This window comes from Taurulus bubalis (genome assembly GCF_910589615.1).
Source record: "Taurulus bubalis genome assembly, chromosome: 15".
NCBI classification, from domain to species: Eukaryota; Metazoa; Chordata; class Actinopteri; order Perciformes; family Cottidae; genus Taurulus; species Taurulus bubalis.
In genome coordinates, this window is record NC_136603.1 from 13,094,274 (window position 1) to 13,120,064 (window position 25,791).

The following is a 25,791-nucleotide window of genomic DNA, read 5'->3' on the forward strand; positions in this document are numbered from 1 at the left end:
TCAGTAAATGCACATTTACTGAAAGACGAGCTAGAACAAAATACAAGCATACCATATAAAGTGAAAATTAGTTTATTGATGCTGTATGTACCAAGAAATGTTTCTCTAATTCACATGATTTTCTTGCAGTCCAACATGTCGCTTGGCGTACAGAACATGGCGTCATGCGTAAGAAGACGAAAGGAAGCACTTGGGTTTGGCGGTGAACAATCCATTGTTCAGCCTCACATTCATACACAGCGCCGTGCTCCCGACTCACACAAGTCCTTGTCATAGGCACTCTGACCGTCTGATGGACCGGCAGTGAGGTGCTCGTGTAGCAGACCTGCATGCTGTGTGTATTTACATGGAGCATCGTGTTACCGACTGGCGACACACAGCCCGAGTCGGGGACAGCAGAAGCAGCGTTCCCCTCGGCCCGACTTGATTTGTTTGCCGCTTTTCATTCAGCAAAAAAACCCGGCCTAGCTATTCTACTTAGTAGAAAAATGTATACAGTATAAAATGAACAATGGTATTTAAGTAAAAAAAAAAAAGATATGCAGTTAATAAGCACATGTATAAAACGTATTTATACATTTAAAACCTTGTCGCCCATTGAAGCTTAAAAGACAAATATAGTGCTTTCATCTGAATTGTACAACCGTTCGTGCAGAAGAGTTCATGTACATTGAAACAGGCAAGTTATACTAGCAAAAATATAAAACGCTGGAAAAGCAGTACACATTTAACTTCCATAGATAAATGTGTGTATGATCTGCAACAACTACATTAGATTATTTCATTCTGAAAACAGAGTCTTTTTTTTATAATTATAGCTTCAAGCTTTTAGTGGTAAAAAATGTTAGGATTCCATTTTGGTCACATACCCAACGTTTTTTTTTGACATTCCCCATCTTTAATTGAAAATGGTTTGAGCTGAAGTTTGTTAAAACATTCCAGAGAACCAGGAGCTACTGTATGAACGTAAATCACAACTGGCACATCAGTCAGCACACCTGGCAGTAATGTATGTGGTTGTTGGTGTTAACACATGAATGTCACGTCATGGCACCAAAAGTGTAAAGAAAAGAAAAAAGGGGGTGCTCAGGGGCCTGCTAGTGAGGAAGTTTATGGGATGCATGAAGTCAGAACATAGCTGATACCTCAGCAGACAGAGTCCGTACTGGCTGGCAGTCTCCCACTGCGTCGGCTCTCCTTCTCTCTCTTCTCTCTCTGTTTCTCCAGCTTCTCCTGGGTCTTACGCAAGTCCTTCAGCTTTTTCTTGATAGTTGAACGGTCGCTTTGACTTGACACGCCGAGCGCCTGAAGGAAAAAGAGCACAGAGTTAGGGCAAAGTAATGCTACCATGTTGTGGCCACAAGGTGGCAGTTAAAGGTTGACAATGTTTGACTAAACAATTACTGCATTATATACATCACTCTTAAACTATCCTTCCATTAATATACACGTAATTCAAAGATAATTATTATCAGAACTATCATGCTAGGTTGTATTTAAAACATTTTTACCTTCAACTTTTCACTGTCCAAGTACAGGAGCTGTTGGCCGTCCACTCCCTTAGCTGTGAATTCAGGCGTGTATTGGTCCATATTCATGCCCATCAACCAGTGACAGACCTGTTGATTGGTCCATTCAGAGACGGGCCGGTTCTGCCACTGATACTCTTTCCCTGTGGTCACTGGTTCATCATCCAAAGTCTACAGAAGACACAGATAATGCAAACAGACATGATACAAGTAAACATACTGTCACTTTAGCAAAGAAAATCACCATATATTGATGGATTGCTCATGTCTAGTGTGTGGAAGAATACCAAACTCCCCTGTGCACAGCCCTTCATACCTCATATTTAAATACACGTCACTTTAACAATACACTTCCACATACACCTTTAGTACACTTGTTTATAGTACTGTTATCTGTGCACTTTATTTTATATTCTATTGTAAATGTAATATGTTTCTATTTCTTGCACTGTGTTGATTGTTGTTGTTTTGTCCAATGTATGCATCACCCGTCAAGACAAATTCCTCGTATGTGTAACATACCTGGCAAATAAATGGTTCTGAATCAAACATATATATAGTTGGTGCTTTCTAACAATGTGCAACAGCCATTCGATGCCATGGATTGTACTTTATGTGTTTGACAGTGTTGATCAATGTTCCTAAAGCACAGTTAAGTGACGAGTGGTGAAATGCAATCATGTAATCATCTTTTCCTTACAGTACATTTTTATTCCTATAGGTGGAGAAATTCCTGAAAAGCAGTTCAACTTAGTGAGGGGGTTGAGGCTGGGGGACCAAAATAAAAAAGTGAAGCCAACTGCATTGTGTATCCAACAAACAACAAAATTGTGTTCAGTGTATACATTTCCCAAGATAGCACCAAGAAAACAAGCGTGCAATGACAGCAAAATATCAATAACATTCTCAGATACAGGTCTATGTGTCTTCATTCTGTATGTTTTACTGCGAGAGACTTGGACACTGGGAACTATAATTTCAGAGGAAACTGCTGCTGAAACACCACTGAGCAGGCAGCAGAGCAGTCAGCATCGTTCTGTGGTCTGCCAAAGCTCGTAAAGAACATGCAGCACTGGTTTGACAGCTGACTTAAGAAAAGCTCGGCAACAAGACTTTTTTCTCTCCATTATTTTAAAAGACAAAACAAAATAGCTTTAACACACACACATGCAGCTCTCTTCAATTCCCTCTGCATTCATGATTCAATATCAGCTGTGAAAGGGGGAAGGGCTCAAAGAGCATGCTTGAGAATGTCCCCTTTCAGCCGCATCAAGGCGTCCCACACAGCTTTTGTGACTGTGCAACAAGGAGAGCACTCACCTCACTGGAAGAGAAGATTAAAGTGTGTGAGCGCCCAGACAGATTGGGTTCAGCAACTAACCCAGAGATGTCTGAACTGGGGCTGGCAGGGCTAGAATCATCTATGACTGAAAAACTCTGGAACAAGTGGAAACAAGGAACGCATTTACGAAAGCAACACATCAGCAAACAACAGTTCTTGACCAAGAGAAGCAAACATATACAACACTACAGCGGTGAGGGGTAAGTGCAGTGCTGTTTCCAAGGTCTGAAATGATCATGCCAAATTACTAAAACTGAGATTTCAGAGGCAGCAATCCAAGTGAGTGACTGATCTTCAACACGATATGTAGCACAATATTAAAGGCAATTCAAACCAATCCACCACCAAAAGTACACCAACAACCTCTAAACTACAGCAACTAACTATGCTACCTCCAATGTAAACACACAAAAAAAGGTATGGGGTAATGTTTTTATTTTTTGAGTAGATGCTATGAGATTTATTATTTGATTCCTTAAGAGATTGTTTTTTTTAATGTAGTCTAAAAGCTAGTGTGGCTTGTTCTTCAGACCCAAAAGTGGGTATATTTGGAATCAGGGAATTATTACCCAGACTTGCAGGCTATTGCACCAGCTATGTGCAAGTTTATATGAAGTTTCATTTCAATGTAGCGTAGGAAATACACTCTAAAAAACATGTTGCACTATACAAGTTAGTTACAACGTAGCAGTTAGTGTTGATGTTACACACAAAACTCCAATCAAACTTCCTATTAGCTGGTGCAATAAGCCATCAAAACTACATTTGGCTCCATCTGTTTCCTCTAACACAAGCTCTGAGGCTTTCTGAGTGGATAAATGGAAAATTGGATGACATTATTTTCCTATAACACTACCACATACCCAGTTGAAAAGAAAAAGGTGAATTATTCATAGGATGTGTGGGGGTGAGGAATTACAAATAGCAGAACTCTATTTGTTAGTAAGGCTCTACCGTGGCATCTAAACTCAAAAGGTAAAACCAAAATTCGTATACTGTACCAAATCTAATGATCGACTGAATAAAGAGGACCAGGAGAGATTTGTCTGTTTAAAGGAAACACGGTTTAGTGAGATTAAATGTCCAGGCAGCAGAGCACTGACAAAAACTACCATAATGCACACAGCAACAAAGCCAAAACCTTTCTCTTAGTAATCATTTTATTTGTTCAGCCTGAGTCTTGAACTCATTAAACAGCTTCGTGGGAGCAGCAGCCTGACCACAGCCTGTGTGACAGTTAGCCACGCGTTTCACTGGATGGGTTTTATGTGTCACGATTTGGAAACTCATTGAGAAGCCACCAAATCCCTCCCTGCTAAAGCTCTCTGGCTAGCATATGGATCCAGTTATTGTTGCCTTTGCATCATATCTCTTGTGCAGAGAACTATCCAATGACGGCACATGTCTGGATACTGCCTCCCGATATGTTTCTACTCATTTTACTACTTCAATCAAGATATAAATAAATTATGATGATGGAGGACATACAAGAACAGTTCTATAGTTGGCCAAGCTCAATACTATACAACTAATATCTTATCGCTGGATGCTAATACTCTTTATGTCACTTATTTATATGCTCACATAAAGTTACGAACCTTATTCTTGCGGTCCTGGCTTTGCTCACTGCTGGTCTCATTGGCAGCGTACGGCAGACTGCTGCTGGAAGACGAGGGCTCTCTGTCTCGGTCCCTCTCTTTGTCTCCAAACCAGGAGAAGGGCATACAGGTCGGGATGGAGCTCATTGAATCAGCAGGAGACAGGTTCCCTCCAGACTCCTCCAGCAACTCTGCCGATCCCCTGGGCATTGAAATAGAAAGATTCGTTTATCCACAATCGCCTTAAACATGTGAGCTTCATGTGTTGCATACAAATGTCTCAGTAAGTGATAACTACCAGATATAAGAGAAAAAACTACATTAAGATTTGGCAACAAGAAAATAGAAAGCCGGTCTTGCGTAGCTCAATATTTACATCCACGAGGTACCATGGCTTCCAGTAATAATGCAGTAACTGTCTTCATGGAGTTTAGCTATTTAATGTAAACAGGCCTTTGTTTGTTTGAGTAACGTTGTTTCCATTAATAACCCAGTTTTAAAAAAAAAAATCTATATGTGGCACTTGCACCAACACCTACAGCAACAGATAACTCCAACAAACGTGTTACAAAACATGGAACCACAACAACTCAATAACCATTTGGAAACTTTAAATTGTTATAAATTAAATTGAGCAATTACAAACCTGCTGTCCAACGATGCTCTCATAGCCTCCTTGTCATATTTTTTTCCCTTGCCACCTGACTTCCGGAGACCTCTGTTGATGACCAGTAAAAATGTTTTTGTTAGTGCAAAAAAGATGGTATCATTAGAGATGAATGACAGTGATCACGGGTCTTACCCAAAGTCTGGAAATCGCCTTTTAGGTTTTCCCGCTGATGAGGCCTCATTTTGTTCCTCTGTAATGACACAACAGGCTCAGTAACAATGCAACCAAAAATGTTTCTTCTGCTGCAATCACATTTTGGTCTACTTGCGTACCTTTGAGCTCTTTGCTCTTCCCTTTTGACTCCCTCTTCTTGACATTGCGCATGAATCCAGAGGGGGAATGTGGTGACAAGGTGTCTTTTGGAGAGGACAACGAGGGACTTCCACTGCTCTCAATACCTTCTCCCTGTGATGGTGACAAAGACGGGCTGCTGGAGAGCGCAGCCGTACTCCTGGATACATCCCTAGTCTCTCCGGGATCATCTTTTTGTCCATTTCCAGGATAGCAGACAGGCACTGGAAGGGACAGACTCTCCTGGATGGACCTCCTCCTCCTGGGAGATTCCTGCTCCTCCTCTTCTTCGGTTTCCTGTTGGGACAAAGCTAATTATTTACAAGGACAATGCAAGGAGGACGGGATAAAAGCGTACGATGTAACAAAAAGCTCCGCTTTAGAGTTCTGATCGGCTGAATCATGTACACACACACACACATTATAAAAAGGTGCATTATTGTTTTGTACAGTCAAAAAGACACTTAAAGATGTTCCCTCTTGTGTTTTAGAGGATCTGTCAGTATCTAAAGGCGATTCCCTTTTTGTGCAGCCTCAACAGTATAACTTTGACATTGCAATAAAACAGATCAGCCACAGACAAAGTGGCAGTAAAATTGTCAGCTACCATCACTGTAAAAAATCCTACCCATTTCCCTGTTATTGGTCAGCTCATATTCACAAGGTTAAATATTACTCAAGTTAATATGTGTTCTCCTCCTTGTATAAAAAGGAGAAACGGGGTATTTTGTCATCATTAGTTTGACTTCCGAGATAGCAGTTTGAGCCTTACATGCCTTGATAAGGTTGCCATAGTTTACATCTAGCCTTTAGGTGGCTGACTGTTCAATCCAATCAAATTATCATTCACCATAACAATGTATCACTACCAGATGTTCCTGGCTGACCTGAGAGTGACTTGAAGGCACTGTGAGGCTCTCCTTCAGTTTGATCCGAGATGGAGGCTGACGTTTGGCCTTCTGAGCCAGCAGGCCTTTGGCTCTGTGTGCACTGGTGTCCAAGCGCTCAGTCTCAGGCACCAGCTCACTCCAGTCTTGCTCTACACAGGAGGAACAAAACAAACACACAAAATAAGTCATAAGACACTGCACAGTTTTAATCATTTACCAGGGTCACTGGAGTTTATGATGTGGGCTTGTGAATGTTTAACAGTGCACACAATTTAAGTGTGACGCGTATATTCCCGTTTTAAATAAAATTTCATTATAGTAACCCTTTGTACCGAGTAGTGAGTCAACAGAGTGTGTGTTGGCGACTTGATCTTGGCCGATTAATCTCTCGTCTGCTGCCGAGGCCTGACCATTCTGACGCTCCTCGTCCGAGGCCCCTCTGGACTCCAGGACAGCTATCTGTGGATAAAACAACACTCATTGCTTATTTCAGTGTCTCTAGAACAGGGGCCAGCAACCTTTCGTATCCAAAGAGCCATTTTGACCTTTTTCCACCAAAAAAAAATTGTCTGGAGCCGCAAAAATTTGATAAAAAAATTGAAAAATTTGAGCCGCAGGTTGCCGACCCCTGCTCTAGCAGGACTGCTGTGGCATACATGCATTTTCATTTCACGCTGTGCTCTTACCCTGTTCAGCAAGCTCTCCAGCTGCTCCTTATACCACTTGTCTTTTTCATCTAGAATTTTTAACAGCTCCTCTTCTTTCTTCACAAAGTCTATCTCTCTGAGGATGAAACAAGGAAATGTGGTTTCCCTTCAGCTTGTAAACACGCTCTAATTTATGTGGTTATCACGACACCAATGCATTCCAAAATGTAAAATCAGATCTTATACTTTTGTTTAACAATATTGAACTTCTATAGGAATTACTTTTTATTTTTACATTAGTCTGTTGGTTTGCATGCTCTTGTTTGTTTTTAAATGTGTTATATGGCTAAATTGACTTGAGTAAACCACTAAATTCAATAACATAACAGCTCCTACAGTAAAGCATTGCGTAACTCAAGACAAACTAACTTCTGTTGGTAGTCCTTGAGCAGTTTCTTGGCCTTGTTGTACTTCTTGTCCAGCGTCTCCTGCTGGGCCTGACTCTCAGCTAATTGCTCATTCACAGTCTTACACAGGTCCTGGGCTTCCAGCCAGTAACTCTCCAACTTCAGGATTTTGTCGTTGCCGTCCTCAATCTTTTGCTTCAGTGCAGACTCCCTTGCATCCCACAATGAGCCATCCTCCTCAGACGCCCTTAGCTGTACAGAGATGGTGACATGTTACTTGTGTGGACTAAATTGAATTTGCTGGTGAGCCACTGGCAGAGGACAGTATCTGTGTTGCTTGTAGTATTAAATAGTCGTTTAAAAAAAACTAGGTCTCTCATTGTGTCTGACCCCGTTTTCTTCAACAGCATACTGTAAATGCAACAACACATTCACATTATTTGATACAATCTAAGTATGGGAATTGTCAAGAGGCTTCCAAAACTAATTTCCAACAACTATCTGAGGAATAATCATCACTAAATGCGAGAATATAACAGTTAGAAGTTCAGAGGCAAAAAGGCTGCTCGGAAACCACCATTCTCAAAAAACAAGAGGTCCCATATTGATACAGTCTAATTACTGATGGAAGAAACAGCTAAGTGTATAAATTACTATTGTCCGTTTTGGATTATATATCTTTGATACATGGTATTTGTATTTACTGTATCATACATGTATTTGTCTTGTATGTTATGTGAATATCTTGAATGTCAATACAAAAAAGAAAATGTTAATTTCATCTTTATCCTACCTTTTCATTCAGTTGATGTATTTCTGCTGCAGCTGTGCTGTGTTTGAGCTGAAGCTAAGGAACAAAAATAGGAAAATATTTGGTTACACCCATTACTGTATGTTAATCTTTGGTTGTCCACACAGAATGCTGAAATTGTGATATATACTGTATTTTATATCATATGAGACTGAAAGTAATGGTGAGGGCGATACCTCTTTGAACTTGAAGACCAACTGAGAGCTGTCCATGGTGGTCGGCATAAACAACGCCTCTGTATCAGGCAGCTCAAACAGATCTGTGTTCCGCCCTGGAGAGAAGTTGGAGCACAAAATCCTCTCATCTACCCCGTCCTCCTCCTCATAGCGCTCCTCCTGAAATATGACGTCAGACATGGCATCACATATTGCAAACATTGACACACCCTACATGCCCATGAACATGCTCAGTGTGTGTCAACAACACTCCTAGTAGCGCAGTTCACCACAGTATGGAGGGAACATTGTAATCAACAGATCATAACCAAACATTGGAGAGTTGCTTCACGGGAGGCACTGCAAGAGTTTGGCTACACGTCTGTAGCCAACACATAAATATGAACACTGTTCTCATTGGATAACAAGACTTAACCCACCGACACACACTTTGCATAACCACAGAGTCACTTTGAAACGGTGTCCACTACCACTGAAAGTTATGCAACATTCTCTTTTTGTCTTTGTCTGATCTGGTAAATCCCTCATATATTCTCTGCCCAGTGTCTCTATAGTAAAACAGGAGATTGGCTCCTAAGACATCAGAAAACAAACATTTCTCAACTCTGCCAGACAGGCAGAGGCCGACTGCAACTTCCAACACAGCAGAATGGTGACACATGGATTGACTCAAAGCCAGCTTTTCATTTCCTGGTTGAGCTAGGTGGGATTGGAGTAGGTGTGGCTAGGGGGCTAATGTTGTGTTTATGTCATGTCAGAGTACAATTAATTATGACTGTTTAATTTGTAAATAGCATACACATCAACATCCAAGTCATAATTACAACTGGAAAACTGGAATCTTTCTGGAAGCTCCAATAAAACCAACTGGGCACTGACTCACACAGAAGTTCCTGAAAACCACACAAATATGAAAAGCTCACGTCAACCAATTAAACCCAAATTTAACAGATATGTTTATTTAAATCTCTTTCTGGATGTAATGTGGAGGGTCAACACGCATCTTTATTTACTCTTCACCCTTTCTCTAACTGGGAATGTCGATACAGGCAGTGGAAGAAGAAGGCTACTCGCAACTTTTTTGTCAGCGATAAAACTATTAACACCACAAAGTGAAAGTCCTGCATTCAAATCTTTACTTAAAGTGAAGAGTGAAAGAGGCATTATCAGAACAATACATAACATTAATTAACATATCTTCAAGGTGCAGCTTGCTGGGCAGTTTAGAAGTGTACAGTTGAGGTGCATATGTTTTACCTGCTTTGGAAGCCTTTATTTAGTTATTTTGGGGAACTGAGTTAGAATAGTAACACAATTCATACATTTTCAGATTTAAACATAGTAATAAATAATTTACATGGTTGAGTAATGATAGGGCATTTTAATGATGTCTTGTCTAGCCAACTCACCTCCTCTGTAGAGTGTTCATAGGGGTCATCCAGGTGTTGTTGCTCCTGGTTCTTCTCCTGCTCTAATGTCTCGCTTATGAGGCGGGCTACCTCGCTTTGGGTCCCTGGCTTCTCCCGTCCAATCGAGAACCTGGTTTTTAGAATGCAATGCGTTAGCGTGCCATAAAAAGGAATATTTGAAATGTTGGCTGGAAATAGCTTGTTTGTCTTAATTGCAAAAGGGAAATGAACATTTTGAGATGCAATTTAGGTCTGACCCCGTTATGTGTGGCTGTTTTGAATTCAAACCATTAACATCCCACAATACTTTGTGTTGCTCATTTCGCTTACACGCAAATACACACAAACAAACAATCATTCATGGCCTCTGGACTCTCAAGAGATAAAAAAGACACTTTTTGCTAATTATGATAACAGTGGCTCTTCTGGTAATCATTTTCAATAAGGTTGATTTTAGGGGTCGAGGAGACGGGCTTTGAGCTGACCTCACTGTGCCTTTGGTGTTCTTCAGGACTGTTGCAGCAAACAGTTGGGTGACGCCCACAAGACAGATACCATCCACCTCCACTATCTGGTCATTCACCTGTATGCTGGAGACACATGTGATAATAGTTTTAAGGAGAGGTTTTCAAAGCATTTTCACAGAAGAGTTATGCACCAGCTTCACATTGTAGCAAAGATGAAAAAACACAGTAGCCCCAATGTAGCTGGCAATAAGACAACCCTAAACATGCCTGGGAAACAGAAGTAGCAACTATTTTCTTTAGCTTCCTCGTGTGGTTATAAATACATGTGGTTGTTTGTGTGTCACTGGGCCCTGGGGGAATGAACAATTCCTAGAGTGTGATATTAAAAACTGTTGTGGTGGTGCAGTGAGTGTATACCATGTTTCCAGTTATATACAAACCACTACCAATGACTCTGTAACAAGACTTAAATGGGGGTTGTACAAAAAGGAGGCAACAGTTCTCTAACTCACCGTCCATCGTTCTCAGCTGCTCCTCCCTCAGTTATGGTTTTCACAAAAATTCCCAGCTTCTCCAGACCCTGGTCAGCTCCCACTCCCATTCCAATGATACTGATGCCAAGTCCATTGTCTCCTGAATGCAGAAACATTATGAAGATTTTAAAAAGTTGCGTAAGAAGATCTGCATACAAATAGGCTCAATACCACATGTATGCCTGTGACACAAATATATAATAAAGGGTATGGATACAGATTATATACATCACTGATCACTAAATTGTTTAAATACACAATTCAAAGTCACTACTGTTTGCCTTTGTATGGCTGTGCTTATTGTGCAGCTAGTTGAAAGCGGGTTTCCCCTCCTTATGTAATGTTTCTCACGCTTTGCTTATCATACGTAGGGATTTACCTTCAGCGTTGACTGAACTCACCTTTCTCAATTTCCACAGGGAACACATCCATCTTCTCCACTCTCTTCTCCAGCTCATACTCTGCAGAGGCTGCGACTGGATCCACGTCATCATTGCGCCGATCATAGTCCTCATTGGAGAAGGTACTGAAGACCTGTGTCGGTCAAAATATCAAGTGCATAGCGTCAGTAGACCACCTTCTGTGTCCTTACCAAGAAGACAGACACATTTATGTTTATGAGTATCCATGGAATCTGTACAGACATAGGCATATACTTTTCAATGAGTTCTTATTTGTCTTGGCAGGGTGGACAAGCACACATTTTTCATTTGAGAGAAATTGCATGGGGAGGGACAATTACACCCATAAATTGGACCGTTACTAGGAACATTAAAGTGCCAGTGCACTACAGAAGCACACTTTAACAGCTGCTGAGGGACAGCAGAGCCTTTTGATGATGATCTGGATGACTAGCATTGCAATGAATTCTTATATTAATCAAACTTTGGTTATTATTCTCACAATAGTGTCTGACAGAGACTATGATCTTCAGTTATCTAATTGTATATAGACTGCATTGTAAACTGTAGTTTATGATCTTCTGCATTTTTAATGAAAGGTATATCAATCATTTTTTTTGAACAGATGTAAATCAAGCAACACTGAGGCCTTAATCTCTCTCTCGAGGACTTTCATCACAGTTTTAAGAAGTTGTGAACTTTGCAGGCAGCTTCACAAAGCACGGGATGTGTCCCAGAGGCCATTTTCTGGTTGGAATTAAAAAACACATGCACACATACAGCAGAACATGAGCAGCGTGGAAAGTAGGGCACAGCTGGGGAGAGCTGAGCAAAGAAAAGTAGCAAAGATCAATGTTCAGAGGCGACAAGTGTTGTCAGCAGCACAGTTAAAAGACATAATAAAAAACAATATAAAGAAAAAAGTAATCCCATAACCTTCTGTCAAAGGGCATTACCCAGTACTCTACACCAGCCTTTAGGTTCATTACATCAAACACTAAGTGCTATTTACCTTGAATAAATACCTCTAAACAACACTCACAGGGTCAAGCTGAGGTGAGCACTACAATATTCAGCATAAAATGGACTGGGATGACCATTTGTTATGACTCAGTAAGTACATAGTAATAAGAGTATACAGTTAATTCAGGGTTAAGACAAGGTTAGCAACAACAGGGCTGCAACAAACAAGTCTTTTCATTATTGAATGATCTGCTGATTAATTCTTTAGAAAACACGCCACGGTGGCAAAATCCAAAGGTTGTTCAGCGTTTCCCACAGGATTTTGTGAGACTCTGGTGGGTGAACCTTGGACCCTCTAGGTGGGTCGAGGTGCATGCTCCTTCAAGAAGATTTTTTTTTGTAATATTGGTGTAATGGACCGTTGTCGATTTGTGATCCGTATAGGATCCCCCTCACGATTCGGCGTGAACCGCAGATTAATTACAGTTTAATGTGAACCACCAGTGTGAAATAAAGTTTTCCTAGCAATCGTTATCCGTGTGTTTTTTTTGCTGAAAGAAATACCCTCTTAGCAAAATACTAACACTAACACAGTCTTAACAGAACCAGAGAAGAGTTAGCTCAATTATGAATAACTAGTTTATAGACATAACGAGTTGTTGATGAAAAGTAGATTATAGTTTGGCAGACTCCATTAGGAGCTAATGCCTGATTATGAGGATGATCCCAACCGTGGGTCTGTAACATCACCCCTACATGGTCATAATTAGTCTTAATCTGGGTGGAGTCATGATGAAAATGGTGACTGGCAGCAGTGCCCAAGTGCTGCTGACTAAATTAATACCAAGCATAATTTGACTCCTTTGTGCATATGAGAGGGTAGGTTTTTTGTCTGATTAATTAGATTGAGCAAAACAGAAGAGTTGTCTTTTGAAAATAAAACAGAGGAAAGTGGGAAGGATAGGAGCCGCAGTTAGAATATAAATAAAAATAGTCTTCCGATTGAACTCTTGCTAAACTTCATTCCATTCTACTGAATATTATGAATGGCCAAAAAGAGAAATAAATAAAAAGATTTTAAAGCAACACAGGGAAAGGAATAAAAGGAAATATTTAAGGAATGAAGGTTGGATTTCTTAAAACCTTGGATCTGAATTTAGGATTTCGCTTTGAATTTTATCCTGATCTTAAAACACAAGGTTAGACTCAAGTGGCATGAGTGCTATTGCCTGAATGAATACTCAATAACCTGTAATCAACAACCGCAAATTAATGTGATTCCATCTTGTATATCATAGGTGGAGAATTTGCACAATCAAATGATTCACTAAGCATGTTATTTCCAGCCTAATAAACTCTACAGCAGAGGGCCACATGTACAGCTGTGTAAAGACTTAAGAAACACCAAAACACACAAATGTGGGCTTACTCGCAAACGTTGAGCTGTCTGTTGACATGTGTATTAGTGAGCAACCTTCAATATCTGAGAGAGAAGCACATATCGCAGTGGCAAATGTTTGAGTTGGGGTCTAATACTACTACCATGATATAGAGAGTACAACCTAGCTTGTGGTTATCACAATAAAAACAATCTAACAACCATGGATGACTAATTATTATAAAATTAAAAGGATTGATTGCAACATTTGTTATGAAGATGTGTGATGCAATCAAGTAAACATTTCCACTCTAGGCAACCGAGTCTGAGGTCTAGATCCTACAGCATGTCAAGACCTGAGGAATTAGCTACAAATGGTGGTTCGGATCAGCACAAAAGACAAAAAAGGGAGCAACTATAACTGTTTGAGTGTTGATGTATCATGATAGCACCATCAATTGTATCTATTTATTTAATTATACCTAAATGTTTGAAACTCACATGTTGATAAAGTGTGGTCTGTCTGGGTTTGTCTTAATTAAAGTCTTTTGTAGACAAACTACTGAGGAGGTGTAGCAGTTGCGTCATAAGGCTGGCTTTACCACCAGATAGTCATAGCGGGAGTATGGCGAGGCTATCATGGAAAAGGCAAGCAAAGGCCGCTAGTGCTGTGACAGAAAAGAGTTGCGTTATGAAATGCATCAGGAAAAGACTTTCAACTCCCACTAGAAAGATAAAGCTGACCATGAAACATTGGCACATGGAATACACACATTAGAAACCACACACACACACATACACCCACATGACCGGAAGAGAGAAACACCTGAGATTTCAAAGGAAAACGGAGGAAGAGCTTAAAAGGGAAAAAGCGATGTCAGCCAATGTAAATAAAACAAGAGAATGGCTCGGGTTGTATTATTTGCTTGAAGAGTAAACTCTATTGCATCACACTCTGATTCCAGTGTGTTCTTCAAAGATCATCAGACAAGTTGTGGAGCAGTGGTTTAGATTTCATCAACTGGCCCGGTCGGAAATTCTTTCCCACCACGTAACTTCTAGAGAACCCTGATCACATGTATTTGCCGCCAATACTAATTGCAGATTATTGCTGATCCATATTGTTGTTTGATTATAGCTGCTGGTCTACAAGGCTCCAGACTATTGTATTTTTCCAGTCAAAAAAAATTTCAACTTCTCTGAAGTCAGTGTAAACCATGAACAATTCTAAATGTTACCTTTTACTTTCTTATAGTTACCTGATTTTGATCTCTCTCATAAAAATACACACTTGAAATGATAAGGAAACAAAAGACTGTATGTTTATGGATTAAAACAAATATTGTAATTAGTAGTTTGTGATATATTATAAACTGCTTAGAAGTAATTCCAACAGGTCATAATTGCCTTTCTAATATATATTCATGTTGTTGTAAAAACATCTTCAAACAACTGGATTTTACAAAATGACACGTGAACACATCACGATAACGTTACAATTTACCTCCACCCAATACTCATTTTCACTAAACAGAGCCTGAACGCATCATAATGTAAGTAAACAGAACCTTTGTTTTCCTCATGTCAATTTAAATAGTTAAAAAAAAAAAAAAAAATCAGTAACATTTTTATTTCACACTGCGGTGGTTAATGTTGAACTGTAATTAATCCGTGGTTTACCTGCATGCCGAACCGTGGTCAACAGTGGTCCGTTACACCACTAACTACGAACAATCACTGCTTCTCTGTGTCCTTCTGTCTCCTCACTATGTAGGCTCTGGACATCAGCCCAAAGCAGCGAAGATACATTTCCAAAATGTCTGATGGAGCTCTTCATTTTTCTATTTGCAGGCAGCCCTTAACTATTTTCCTTTTCCAACATCTTGCTGATTTTCACATACATCCATCTATGAATCTTAGTGTTATCTTAGAAATCAAACATACGTACAAAAAAAGATTGGAAAATTGCAGATTATGCACACTACTGCAGCTCTGTGGTGCAGGCAGGAATGCTATTCATGAGCCCCGACCCTCCATCAACCCGAGGGAGCACTCCATCTGAATCCTCCTTTTTATACTCATTGCCATAGGTTTATAGAATATGTTTTAGTTTATGATTCATACATTGTGGAAGATAGGCGTCATATCTAATCACATGAAGAGCACTGAAAACCTTTTTAAATAACCAACAAGCTACTCAATACAATGTTGTCCTGCTTGCATTTTGAAGCTTATTTTGCATGTCTCTGAACAACAAGCTTGAAAGTGCCACTATAAAAAGACCGACGAAGCTTATCTAATTTCGGCAGTTAAAAATGGATTCACAGAACTAGAGCAGACAGGAATTCCATTAAGGATGAAGAAGCTTTTTTAGTTTAGACTTTGGAGACTTAAGTAATTAAGCATTGGAAATGTAGGCTAATAGAATATAGGGAGCAACACTGCATCCTTGGCATAAGCTGAGCAGTAGCGGTGGAATAGGCCTCTCTAAAGCCGGACTTTCCTGTTGCCATGGACTCACAGCCCTTTTAAAGCAATGTTCTGCTCTTTTCTGAAACCTAATCACTCAACAACTGTTTCAAACAAAAATGTCTTTATTAGCCTCTCCCTTACCAACAAGGTTCATATAACATCTCAGGCTACATCCACACTACTTTGTTTTTATTTTAAAATGCATGTTTTTTCTGAGAATCTGCACTACTCCGGAGCTTTAGAGCCCCTTAAATGGAGACGCTTGAAAACACTACCGACGCTGTTTCTATTTGAAGACTGGGTGCGTTGTATTGTGGACGAGCAGATAACCATGGCCATTGCAAACGATGACGCAGACACACGTGTTTGCTACTTGGCTGGGTCTTAGCGGTCACAACTTGTGACATCAGCCTTGATTACCGATCGACTACCAGTGAATAATTAAACATTTATAACGGAATACAGGCGTTATTAAATTTGTATTTTAGAGGAGGATCTTGAGTATAAAACACAACCTTTTATTATTAAAGACTACAATAATAGTTTGTTGTGGATGTAGCCTCGGTGAGTTTACAGTATCATTACTGTCTCCAGTTATCACAGTAAACAGACATTTTCCTTTATTGTTCAGGACATGCCCAGACCCCCATCCGCTAAATCCAAAACACTCAGGTTCAACTGTTGATCAGGCCGACTTGACTAGTCCAACAAGAATGAAACATCAAAGAAGAACTAACAATTTTTGCTAAAATGTATCCAGAATAGGGCATTTAAAATGTTCTTTTAAAGCCAATTGACGTTTTGCTGACCTTTCGCCCCCCGCTGCTTCTTAGTCAAACTCTCAGAACTACCATGAAGCCCACTTGTCACTAACTGCACTCCCTGCAAAAAATATGTTTTTGTGTGCATATCACTGATGGCATATGACAGAATGCATTCATCAACATCTAAAGAGTGGGGATTGGATTAAGTGCAGTGAACGTTGAGACGATCACCGCCCACGGCCGACCTGCCAGCCAGACCTGCCGGACCAAACGCCACCAAACTAGGACTCAAAGCTACTGCACTACCCAGCCTACTGCTGGCTTTCTGATGTTCGGTCACAGAAAAATATTATGGATGAAAGCAGCAGGAGGTCGGTGACTGTTGAGCACACAGAGACTTGGCTCCATGGTTCATCCCGGATCAAGCTGTGCTTGACGGGCGGACAGCAGAACAGAGAGCAGAAAGAGAGGAGGTGGACTCTGTGTTCACATCATGATGCTTGGTGCTCAAACACAGTCAAAGTTGATGGACAGTGTTTTCCTCATGTTGAATGTTTTTATAAAGATGCCATATTATATATATTGTCAGGATAATTGTTTTTGTTGCTGCTGTTTACATTTCTTATGATTCCTCAGCTGTTTTTGTTTTGTTTGTCATGTGTTTGCTGTGTTACAAATGGGCTACAACAGGGATTTGTTGTGCATCCCTGTGTTGCAGAATGACAATAAATGATCCTTGAATCCTTCAAGCCAACAGATCAGTAAAAAAGTGAAACTCCACATCACCTGGCCATCAGAACAAAAGACAATGAAATTACAGAACAGCACTGTTCCTGTAAAGCAGTGTTGGTCTTTATTGACTGTTAAAATATTTAAAAAGCAAAAGCAGCATGTGTATTCAGTAGTAACTTCAGTAGTTTGCGTATCATATAAGTGCTAATGTTGGTTCATGATGTGCAAGTGTTCTCTGCTAATGCTAGTTCCAAAGGCTTTTTCAAAAGAAAGGTAAAGTTTTAAAAACATATCTCCTTCCATCCTCTCCAGGTAACGAGTATCATTATTACACAACGATTAACCAGGACTAGCTCAAAATCCATAAAACAAGGCTGAAAATGAAGTAAATCTAAAACAATTGCATGAAACTTTAAGGAGCAGTATAGTATAGTATAGCCGTCGGAGGTGGACGAAGCTACGCTAGGATTGGCCAGCCTGCGTTCAAGGGGCGGGATTTAGCAATGGGTCAATTTCTCCCCCTAAAGTATTACCGCAGTCACTGAGGTTGTGATGTGGGTCAACTGGCTGCTATGCCATCTTCATATTTCCATTCCCTCCAGCAGCAGCATGTGTGGGCCTTTCATGCATCTTCAACAACTGCAGTGGTCTGTCCTCTCTGCGTGCTCACATGCACAGACGGGCACGTGCCCACACCCAAACCAAAATCCTTCCCATCTTTCACTCATTCCTCTGTGGGAAATGAGTCAGCAGCTGCGAGGAAAAGCAAATCCCTTGCCAGTGCAAAACGAGGGCTGACCACTGGATTGGGGAGCTTGTAATGTAAGCAGGCCTACAAAATGACAACAAATCCAAACAGGCTGCGAGAGCGAGCTGGGGCAGGGGTGGCGACCTGGCGCAGATCATGGAGTAATTAGGGAAGAAGACATGTGACCCGGTTTTTAGATCCTGTCTAAACACACCAGGAAAAATAATGAAAAATAGTACTTCCTGTGTGCACGCCCTTGGAATTATTAACACTTTGTTAACTTCACAATGATTGACTGTAACTGAAATGACGTTTGTGTTTGAGGGGTTAATGTATGACCTACAGCAGGAAGAGGTGGAGTCATGGAATGCCATAATGGAAATATATTTCCAAAGGAGTGTGAACAAGAACAGGTTAAGCAGGTTTGTATATAAATGGAACACAAAAGCTACTCTTGTCCTGCAAGGCTAGCTGATAACTCTAACACACAATTACTGCTAATGTTCAGTATAAACACACCACATCTTCTAATTTGTTTGTCTTTAATCACATAATGAAAGCATTTAAGGCAATCACAATCAGCCCCAGACGTATCCCATGCCAAGTTGTTTAATGAACAGCATTGAGCTGACAGCATTAGTATTCCGCCCAGGTTTGTCAGATAGTCACCCACTTGCCCAGGTGGCGAGAGGGAACTCAGATCCCACAAGGGGAGGGCCTGTGTGCTGGTTGGATGAGGGTGGAGACTTGTCAGACACATTCCTCTGCCCAGCAGAAGACATATCTCAGATAGGAAATGGAAAGCATAACACTATGGGATGGGTTGGTTACAGGGCCCGGAGTCCAAATGTAGAGTCCACCCCTTTTGCCTTTTACTAATCAAATGAAACACAGATAGAAGATTCTGTCATGCTGTAATTACACCTAAACTTTACAGATCATGTAAAGAATAGGGGTCGAAGAAAAGACTAGTTTAAATAAGGATCGTGATTCTTACCCTCCATGATTCTGAATAAATTCACAATTGCCAAGAAGAGATTTTGTTGACGGAACGAAAAAAGATTAACTCAACCGCATGAGCACAGTACAGCACCCGGAAGATGTTGTTGTTGACGATAACATGGTAGATTTATCTTGTAGTTACATAGCGTTTAATAACTTAATAATTAGATTTCCATCATGAAAGATACTTTATACCCTTCCACGCAGAGACTTGCTTATATGAGGTAGAGTGGAGCAAAGAACTCCAACACGAACCAACAAGATCAGCTGACCAACGCTCACTACAGCACTTTACACAACGCTGGTTGGGTAAAGAAAATAACGCCTTGCATGCAAATGCCCATAAGCTCCCGTTCAAGACTTCTGCAGAAACACCACTGGGCACCCATAAAACGCTTGTTATCTGGCTCCACATTAACGTCTACAAACTGTGTTCTACCTGACAACGGTGAAATGCCCACAGATACTAAACAAAAGTATTATTGCTGGCACGTGGGAAGCCAAACTGATATATACTTAAACATTGACCAATGTGGACAGTAATCATCTACAGCGCAAACAAAGAATGCTGAATTCTTTCATTTAAAATGAACTCACTTTGAATCTTTTACCACGCCCTGTGTGTTTGAGGAGGAACAATGTGTTCTGTTGACCAAAAACTGCCGCTGGTACTTCCTGTGACTCTGCGAGGGCGGGGCAAAGAAGTAGGTGTAGATCCTTTTTTCGGACATTTTCTTTTTAGTAATAATGGTGAACTGGTTTTGGACTCCTGTTCCAAATATCCTCATGTGCGACGTGGAACACAAAACCCAAGACAACCTATCTAGCGATCCCACATAACTACTCAGAAAATGACTGTGCAGTTTTTATCCCCAAGCAGATAACACGCCTACGGTAGATAGCGTTAATCATTCAATAACTCTTGTCTCTCTCCCAAATGGTTCAGAGTGAATATAAATTTCAGTAGATGCAAACCTGTTAACTGCAAAAACTTTCTCTGAATAAAGTATAGCCTTGACACACCAATATTACAGGCCTGGTTTTTATTTGCAGTAACAGAGGAAACAGCCTCCTCACTAACACCAAAGATATGATCAGTATAAGCAGTAGTGCAATATTTATACTGCTCATACAGCCAGAGGGTATAGCAAACTTACCTACTGACACAGCAGCAAAGGGATTGCAGCAACTTAATGCCCTACTAAAGTACGAGTCTGTGTTACTATATATGCACAAGAATCTTCTCAACAAACACATTCTAGCTATTTTCTTTCCAACATTACACATTTTGAGTATTTTTTTTAAATCACAAAGCAACTACATCCTAAATGCATTGAATTAATTTTGCAACAATGAACATCCATTATTTGGCTCGACAGAAAACTTTCACTTTTAGGATTTATTGAGAATGTGTGCACTAATCCTCACTGCTTTAGAAAGCCCTCTTCAACCACGTTTGTTTTTAAGGGGGATAAAGGGGATACATACTGAACATCTCCTTTACTTCAAGAAGAGGACCTTTCTTCCACACAAGACACCTCCTCTTGTCAAGAAGATTTGGGTTACATTGGGACCTAATCCCGTTGTGAGGTAGAGGCACAAAGCACTTCCTCTCTCCTTGTGAGCTACAACTCAAAGTGTGCTCAATCCCAGTGCCAGCTCCGACTAGCAGACTGTGGAGAATGATGCAGTGCCGGCAGGAGGCCTTTGTTAGCCAGGCCTCAGGTAGAAAGGTTTGCTAAAGGACATTTGTGTGACTTAATTGGCTAAAATGCATACCACGTAGCCTTGACCCCATGGTTTTAATCCAAGCACATGCCATTGTTTTGACAAATCTCTCTGTGCTCTTTCCAGTCTGTCAATTGCATGTACCCGTTCATGCAAATACATAAAAAGCTCATTTTAAGCTAAACTTAAAATAATTCTTTGATTTACTACTTAGCTTCATTTTACACTTATTAATTTGTTGTTTCATACCTTTGCATCCTTTACTTTCCCCTGCGGATCATTTAGGTGCTCTCACAGCAACCTAGTGAGTAGAATAGGGACTGGGGGGGAAAGATTGTCTGAATTCTTTGTACACTGTACATACTAAATAATATTAAGTATTTACTGATTACTTACTACATGCTATTAGTCCATACAATTCAATGACTACTGAACTGAAATTTACATCTAGATGTACTCAGATGACAACTAAACCTTACATCAGCTCTATGTGTTTTGCATCAAGTCTCCCTCTCATGGTTGTTATGAGCAGTATTTGCCAAACAGACACAGTCGACCATATTGTTGTAAGCTATAAAGCTGTGTTTATCTATGTCATAGCTTCACTTTAGGCACACTGTTGTTTGTGTCCACTCTAGGGTCAGCTTCTGGTCCCCTCTCCCAGGACCCCCCAGCCAGGATGACTGGGATGGGGTGGGGGGGTCCACACCCTGAGATAACAGTGCATTTTAAGGCCTGGATAAACACTGAGCTGTCCACAAGCTATGTGGAATTTGTTTCTCCCTGCTCTAGCAAAATGCGGTTTAGATTTGGTGATTGTGGAATAGCTATGGTCAAATATATTACCTCCAGTTCCACCACAAATATTTAACAGTTTGATGTGTTGATGCTAACTGTATATAAACTATTTGGAACATCCCCAGCTGAGATTAGACAGAGGATGAAAGCACCAACAGTCACATTTGAAAATTGTTAGTCTCAAAATATTTAATAATATACGTTATTCTGTCAACCACCCAACTCTACAAACCTAAATGTAGAACTTCATCAATGAAGAGACATTACAGCTCTTACTAAACTCAAACATGAGGACATTTAGAGAAAAGAAACTGCTCTGCTTTTCAAAAAAGGTTTATATCCTTGTACATTAATGGATCGTAACAATTCCCCAGCTGTAATAAGATAAGTTAGCCATGTCTGTAAAAGAGATCGTAAGAGTGAATACAATCCCTACATTTCTTATATCCATGTTGGAGAGAAGTGAAAAGTCCCTTATGATTCACCAACAGAGGGGAACTACTCTAAATGAGTAAAAATACCCATGCAGTGAAGTGACTCAGAGGTACCCATGATTTGTGTTACTGTACCGACTCAAATTTCACAGGTCTCTACCTCACAGCTCCGGCTTCCACAAGGTCTTATGCAATGGCAACAACATTTTCAGAAACTCCACAAACAATGTTGCCAGCTTAAGTCCTCAAATGTCTCCCGTCTCTCTCCTGATCTCTTGTCGGGTTAATGCACCAGGTGTTGAGGCTGTAAAACTACCTGCCTCCCTGCTCACTAAGATTAAACAAACCATAGCTTACTCTTTTTTTTTTAACTGGGATGATAATACAGTGCAGCAGCTGTGACGTAAACTTGCCAAACAAAAGCATTCATTCTCAGCCATGACTAATTTGTCTGCAGAGAAACACCTAGGTCAGACATTTGCTGAATCAGTACCGACGGTGGTGTATAATGACAGTGCTGTGCAATATGTTTGTAGGTGCTTGAGTTGAGCGGCAATAGCTCAGATGTAAACAACACAACACATAATACTGACCTGAATGGGGTTTGTGGAGAACTTGATTTTTCTTTTTGGGAGAGGCTCCTCCTCATCCGACAGACCGGTGGTCTCATAACAGTCGTCATAATCCCTGTACATGTGATCTTCCTCCTCTTCGTCTTCTTCATCCTCCTCTTCTCTGAGGACCTGGTCTACATCTCTGTCATCCACAAATGCTGCATTCTCAATACCGTACGCTACTGGCGAGGCTCTATCCAGGAGGATTTGGCCCACCTGCTCCTCCAGCTCACTCTCCTCCTCTGCAACCTCCTCATCTTCCTCACAATCATCGTCACCATCTTGATTCACAACTGAAATGTCTTCCTGTCTTACCCTTTTCAACCCCAAACGCTCATTGTCCTCTAAGACTCTACCTTCACCCACGGCCTCTGCTATCCTTTGTGTCTCTTTTGAGACATCTCTTGTTAAGACATGATGAGCAGGGTTACAGCTCTGTTTTTCTGTTGGAGAGGTTTTTTTCAGGTTTGTTATTAGGTCATCTTTGGGGCTTTTCACCTTCTGTTCCTCAAACACATTATCTTCAATGTTCTCATCCTCATTGTCTTCACTCTCAGAGGACTCATTCTGAACCACTACTAGTTCTGCCCGTACCACGCCCACCCCCCTGGAGTCCAGTGATGAGGTCTGGCTGGAGGGCTTGTCCGTTGTAGGACTCCTGGCCTTTTCAGGGTACTTAGCCCTGTTGGTGTTCTGAAACCCACCAGCTGATGGAAGAGGCTGCTTCACATCCCTTGGGGGCGGACTATGTGGCTTTCCTTCATCCCCACCAACAGATGTCCTAGTAAATCCATCACTGGATGATGAGGAGTGTTTGTAGCCATGGCTGACTGGGCTTGATTTGTCTGGTGAGAGGGGTTTGTGAGTGACATCAGTTGTTGAAGAATTAGATTTGTGTGCTGCATTGGTAACTGAGCTGGTTGGTTTAACATTAGACATTGGTCTGTTAATGGCACAAGCTGTCTGGGCTGTATTCTTGTTAGTGGCATCTTTAACAGGAGAAGAAGATTTGTGTACGCTGTCTTTTGTTGGAGAAAAAGACATTTGTTCAGTGGCACTGTGTTGTTTAGCAGACGCCATTCCTCCCTTTGCAGACGCTGTGTTGTTGTCTTCGGAGTCATTCTCTGCCCCATAACTCTCCAACCTTTTGGACACGGGTCCTGCATTGGATGACACTCTGGACACAGGCTTTTTCTCACCATCCGCCTTCTCATCCGGTTGACATTTAGCTGCCGATGAAGGACTTTGCTCTGATTTGATAGTGGTCTCAGAGGATCCTGATACCCTCCTTGTGCTTTTCCCCTCATCAGAGGAACTTCCGAGGGACAAGCGATTTACTCCTCTGTTTGGAGACTGTTTTTCAGCAGCAGGCTGCTCTTTGAGGCCCCTTTCAAAGAGTTTTCTGGTCACAGAAAACTTCTCTGCCAAAGCCACTTTGTCAATCTCAACATCTTCCCCCTTGGGTGTTTTCTCTACATTTTGTGATTCTGGGCTTGTGGCACTGTTGAGGTTGACTCTTTGAGTGTTGGCTGGAAATTGCTGCTTCGTTGGGGATACAGGTGACACTTCAGGCTTTAAAGTCACTTTACTCTCTTGGGACTCCTGTTGTTGACCATCCATCTGTAGGAATATGTTCTTTATCTTGTTCACTCTGGTCCCAAAAGGCCTCCCCCTCGAGTCCTCCCGGGTGTCACTGGAGCCATTTGCATATGATCTGGCATCACCCTCGGATTTTGACCCATCAAAAGTACACTTAATGGCGTGGAAGTCAGACTTGTATGCATTTCTGTGAGGGGATGCACTCCTCAGGGTCCTCTCGCCTCCTTTGCTTTCCGCTTTGAGCATTTTTGCTTTTTGTGACTGGCAGCCCTATTAGAAAAGCCGGGTTTGGAGCGACTGATGCTTTCTGCTGGTGAACTATTATCCCTCAACTTTAAAGCGGTGCCATGGGGTCCGGTGGAGCTTCTCTGGAGCTGTTGTCAGAGCTACACACTCACAGGGAGGGCATCTAAAGAGAGAAATGGCTCCCGTTATTGGAATAATACATTAAATATGTTAATACAGAGACCGGATACCCTTATTGCACTAAGCATAACGTCGGTATTTAATACGAGACAAAAACAAAACTCTCTCTTTTTGAATGCAAATCAAAACACGAAGCACGAAGGTGAAGTTAAATTGAAACATTAAACGGTTTAAAATAAGACGGTTAACGCTAGTATTGTGTGCATCTCGGTGGTTGTCTGTCTGACTAACGTTAACATGCGTTAGCTCGCGTTTGATCAAATGGCTCCGACTTGAAAGTAAAGTTAACTTTAACCAGCTACAAACTTTAAGCTAAATGTACTGAAGTCAACCAGTGAAACGTGGAGAGTAACGCGGACGTTATATCAGTTTAAAAAGGCGAAACAAAGTTAAACTCGCTGGGCCAGCAGCTCAACACAGAGCCTCAGTCTGAACAATTCATTGTGGCGTTTCAAGTCCGACCCGTTGGAAACGTTCACTCCGGCTCTACACACACAACACCAAAGACAAACAACTTTGAAAAGCTCGCACCTCCTACTTGCTTCATCGTGTTAGGTACCGAAAGATTGGCCCACGGGGTTCCAGTTTTACAGTATCAAGCTTGTCCCTTCTTCTTGCTCACCGCCATCATTCCCCGCTCCAGCAGCGTTTTTCCTGCGTCCTCCTTGCACTTCCAGACCTGTCGCGGGCTGCGCGCGCACGCGAGCCTGTCTGTGCTGCGCGCCGTGGCCGACGAGAACAGAGAGACCGCGGGAACGCGCACACATTCCTGGACTGTAACCCACCACCCCGCTCCGCCCTCCTCTCCCGTCTTTCTCCACAGAGACACGAGGAGTTGCAGGAGAAAGGCGTGGGAAAGAGCTCACTTTGTATTTGAGCTCACCTAGACCTCCGCATGAGCAACAGTCCACATCCAGACTACAAAAACAACTCGCTTCACTGCGCATGTATGGATTGCAACC

At 41.3% G+C, this 25,791-nt stretch overlaps 1 protein-coding gene across 2 annotated transcripts; it reads right to left on the reverse strand.

Moving 5' to 3' along the window:
* Positions 1 to 83: 83 nt before the first annotated feature.
* On the reverse strand, positions 84 to 25,470 carry ppp1r9ala (protein phosphatase 1 regulatory subunit 9A-like A). Of its 2 annotated transcripts, XM_079230860.1 has the most exons (19): positions 25,361 to 25,470; positions 22,784 to 24,812; positions 11,172 to 11,304; positions 10,750 to 10,870; positions 10,256 to 10,360; positions 9,771 to 9,900; positions 8,362 to 8,520; positions 8,168 to 8,221; positions 7,397 to 7,626; positions 7,007 to 7,103; positions 6,653 to 6,779; positions 6,318 to 6,469; positions 5,412 to 5,727; positions 5,272 to 5,329; positions 5,116 to 5,187; positions 4,470 to 4,671; positions 2,850 to 2,966; positions 1,512 to 1,700; positions 84 to 1,305 (listed from the first exon to the last, which is right to left on the reverse strand). In XM_079230860.1, the coding sequence occupies exons 2-19, from the start codon at positions 24,647 to 24,649 to the stop codon at positions 1,147 to 1,149; spliced, it is 4,287 nt and encodes a 1,428-aa protein (XP_079086986.1). In that variant the 5' UTR covers positions 24,650 to 24,812; positions 25,361 to 25,470; the 3' UTR covers positions 84 to 1,146. The 2 variants fall into 2 exon arrangements, with proteins under 2 accessions (XP_079086986.1, XP_079086987.1); XM_079230861.1 differs by lacking the exon at positions 2,850 to 2,966.
* Positions 25,471 to 25,791: the final 321 nt, after the last annotated feature.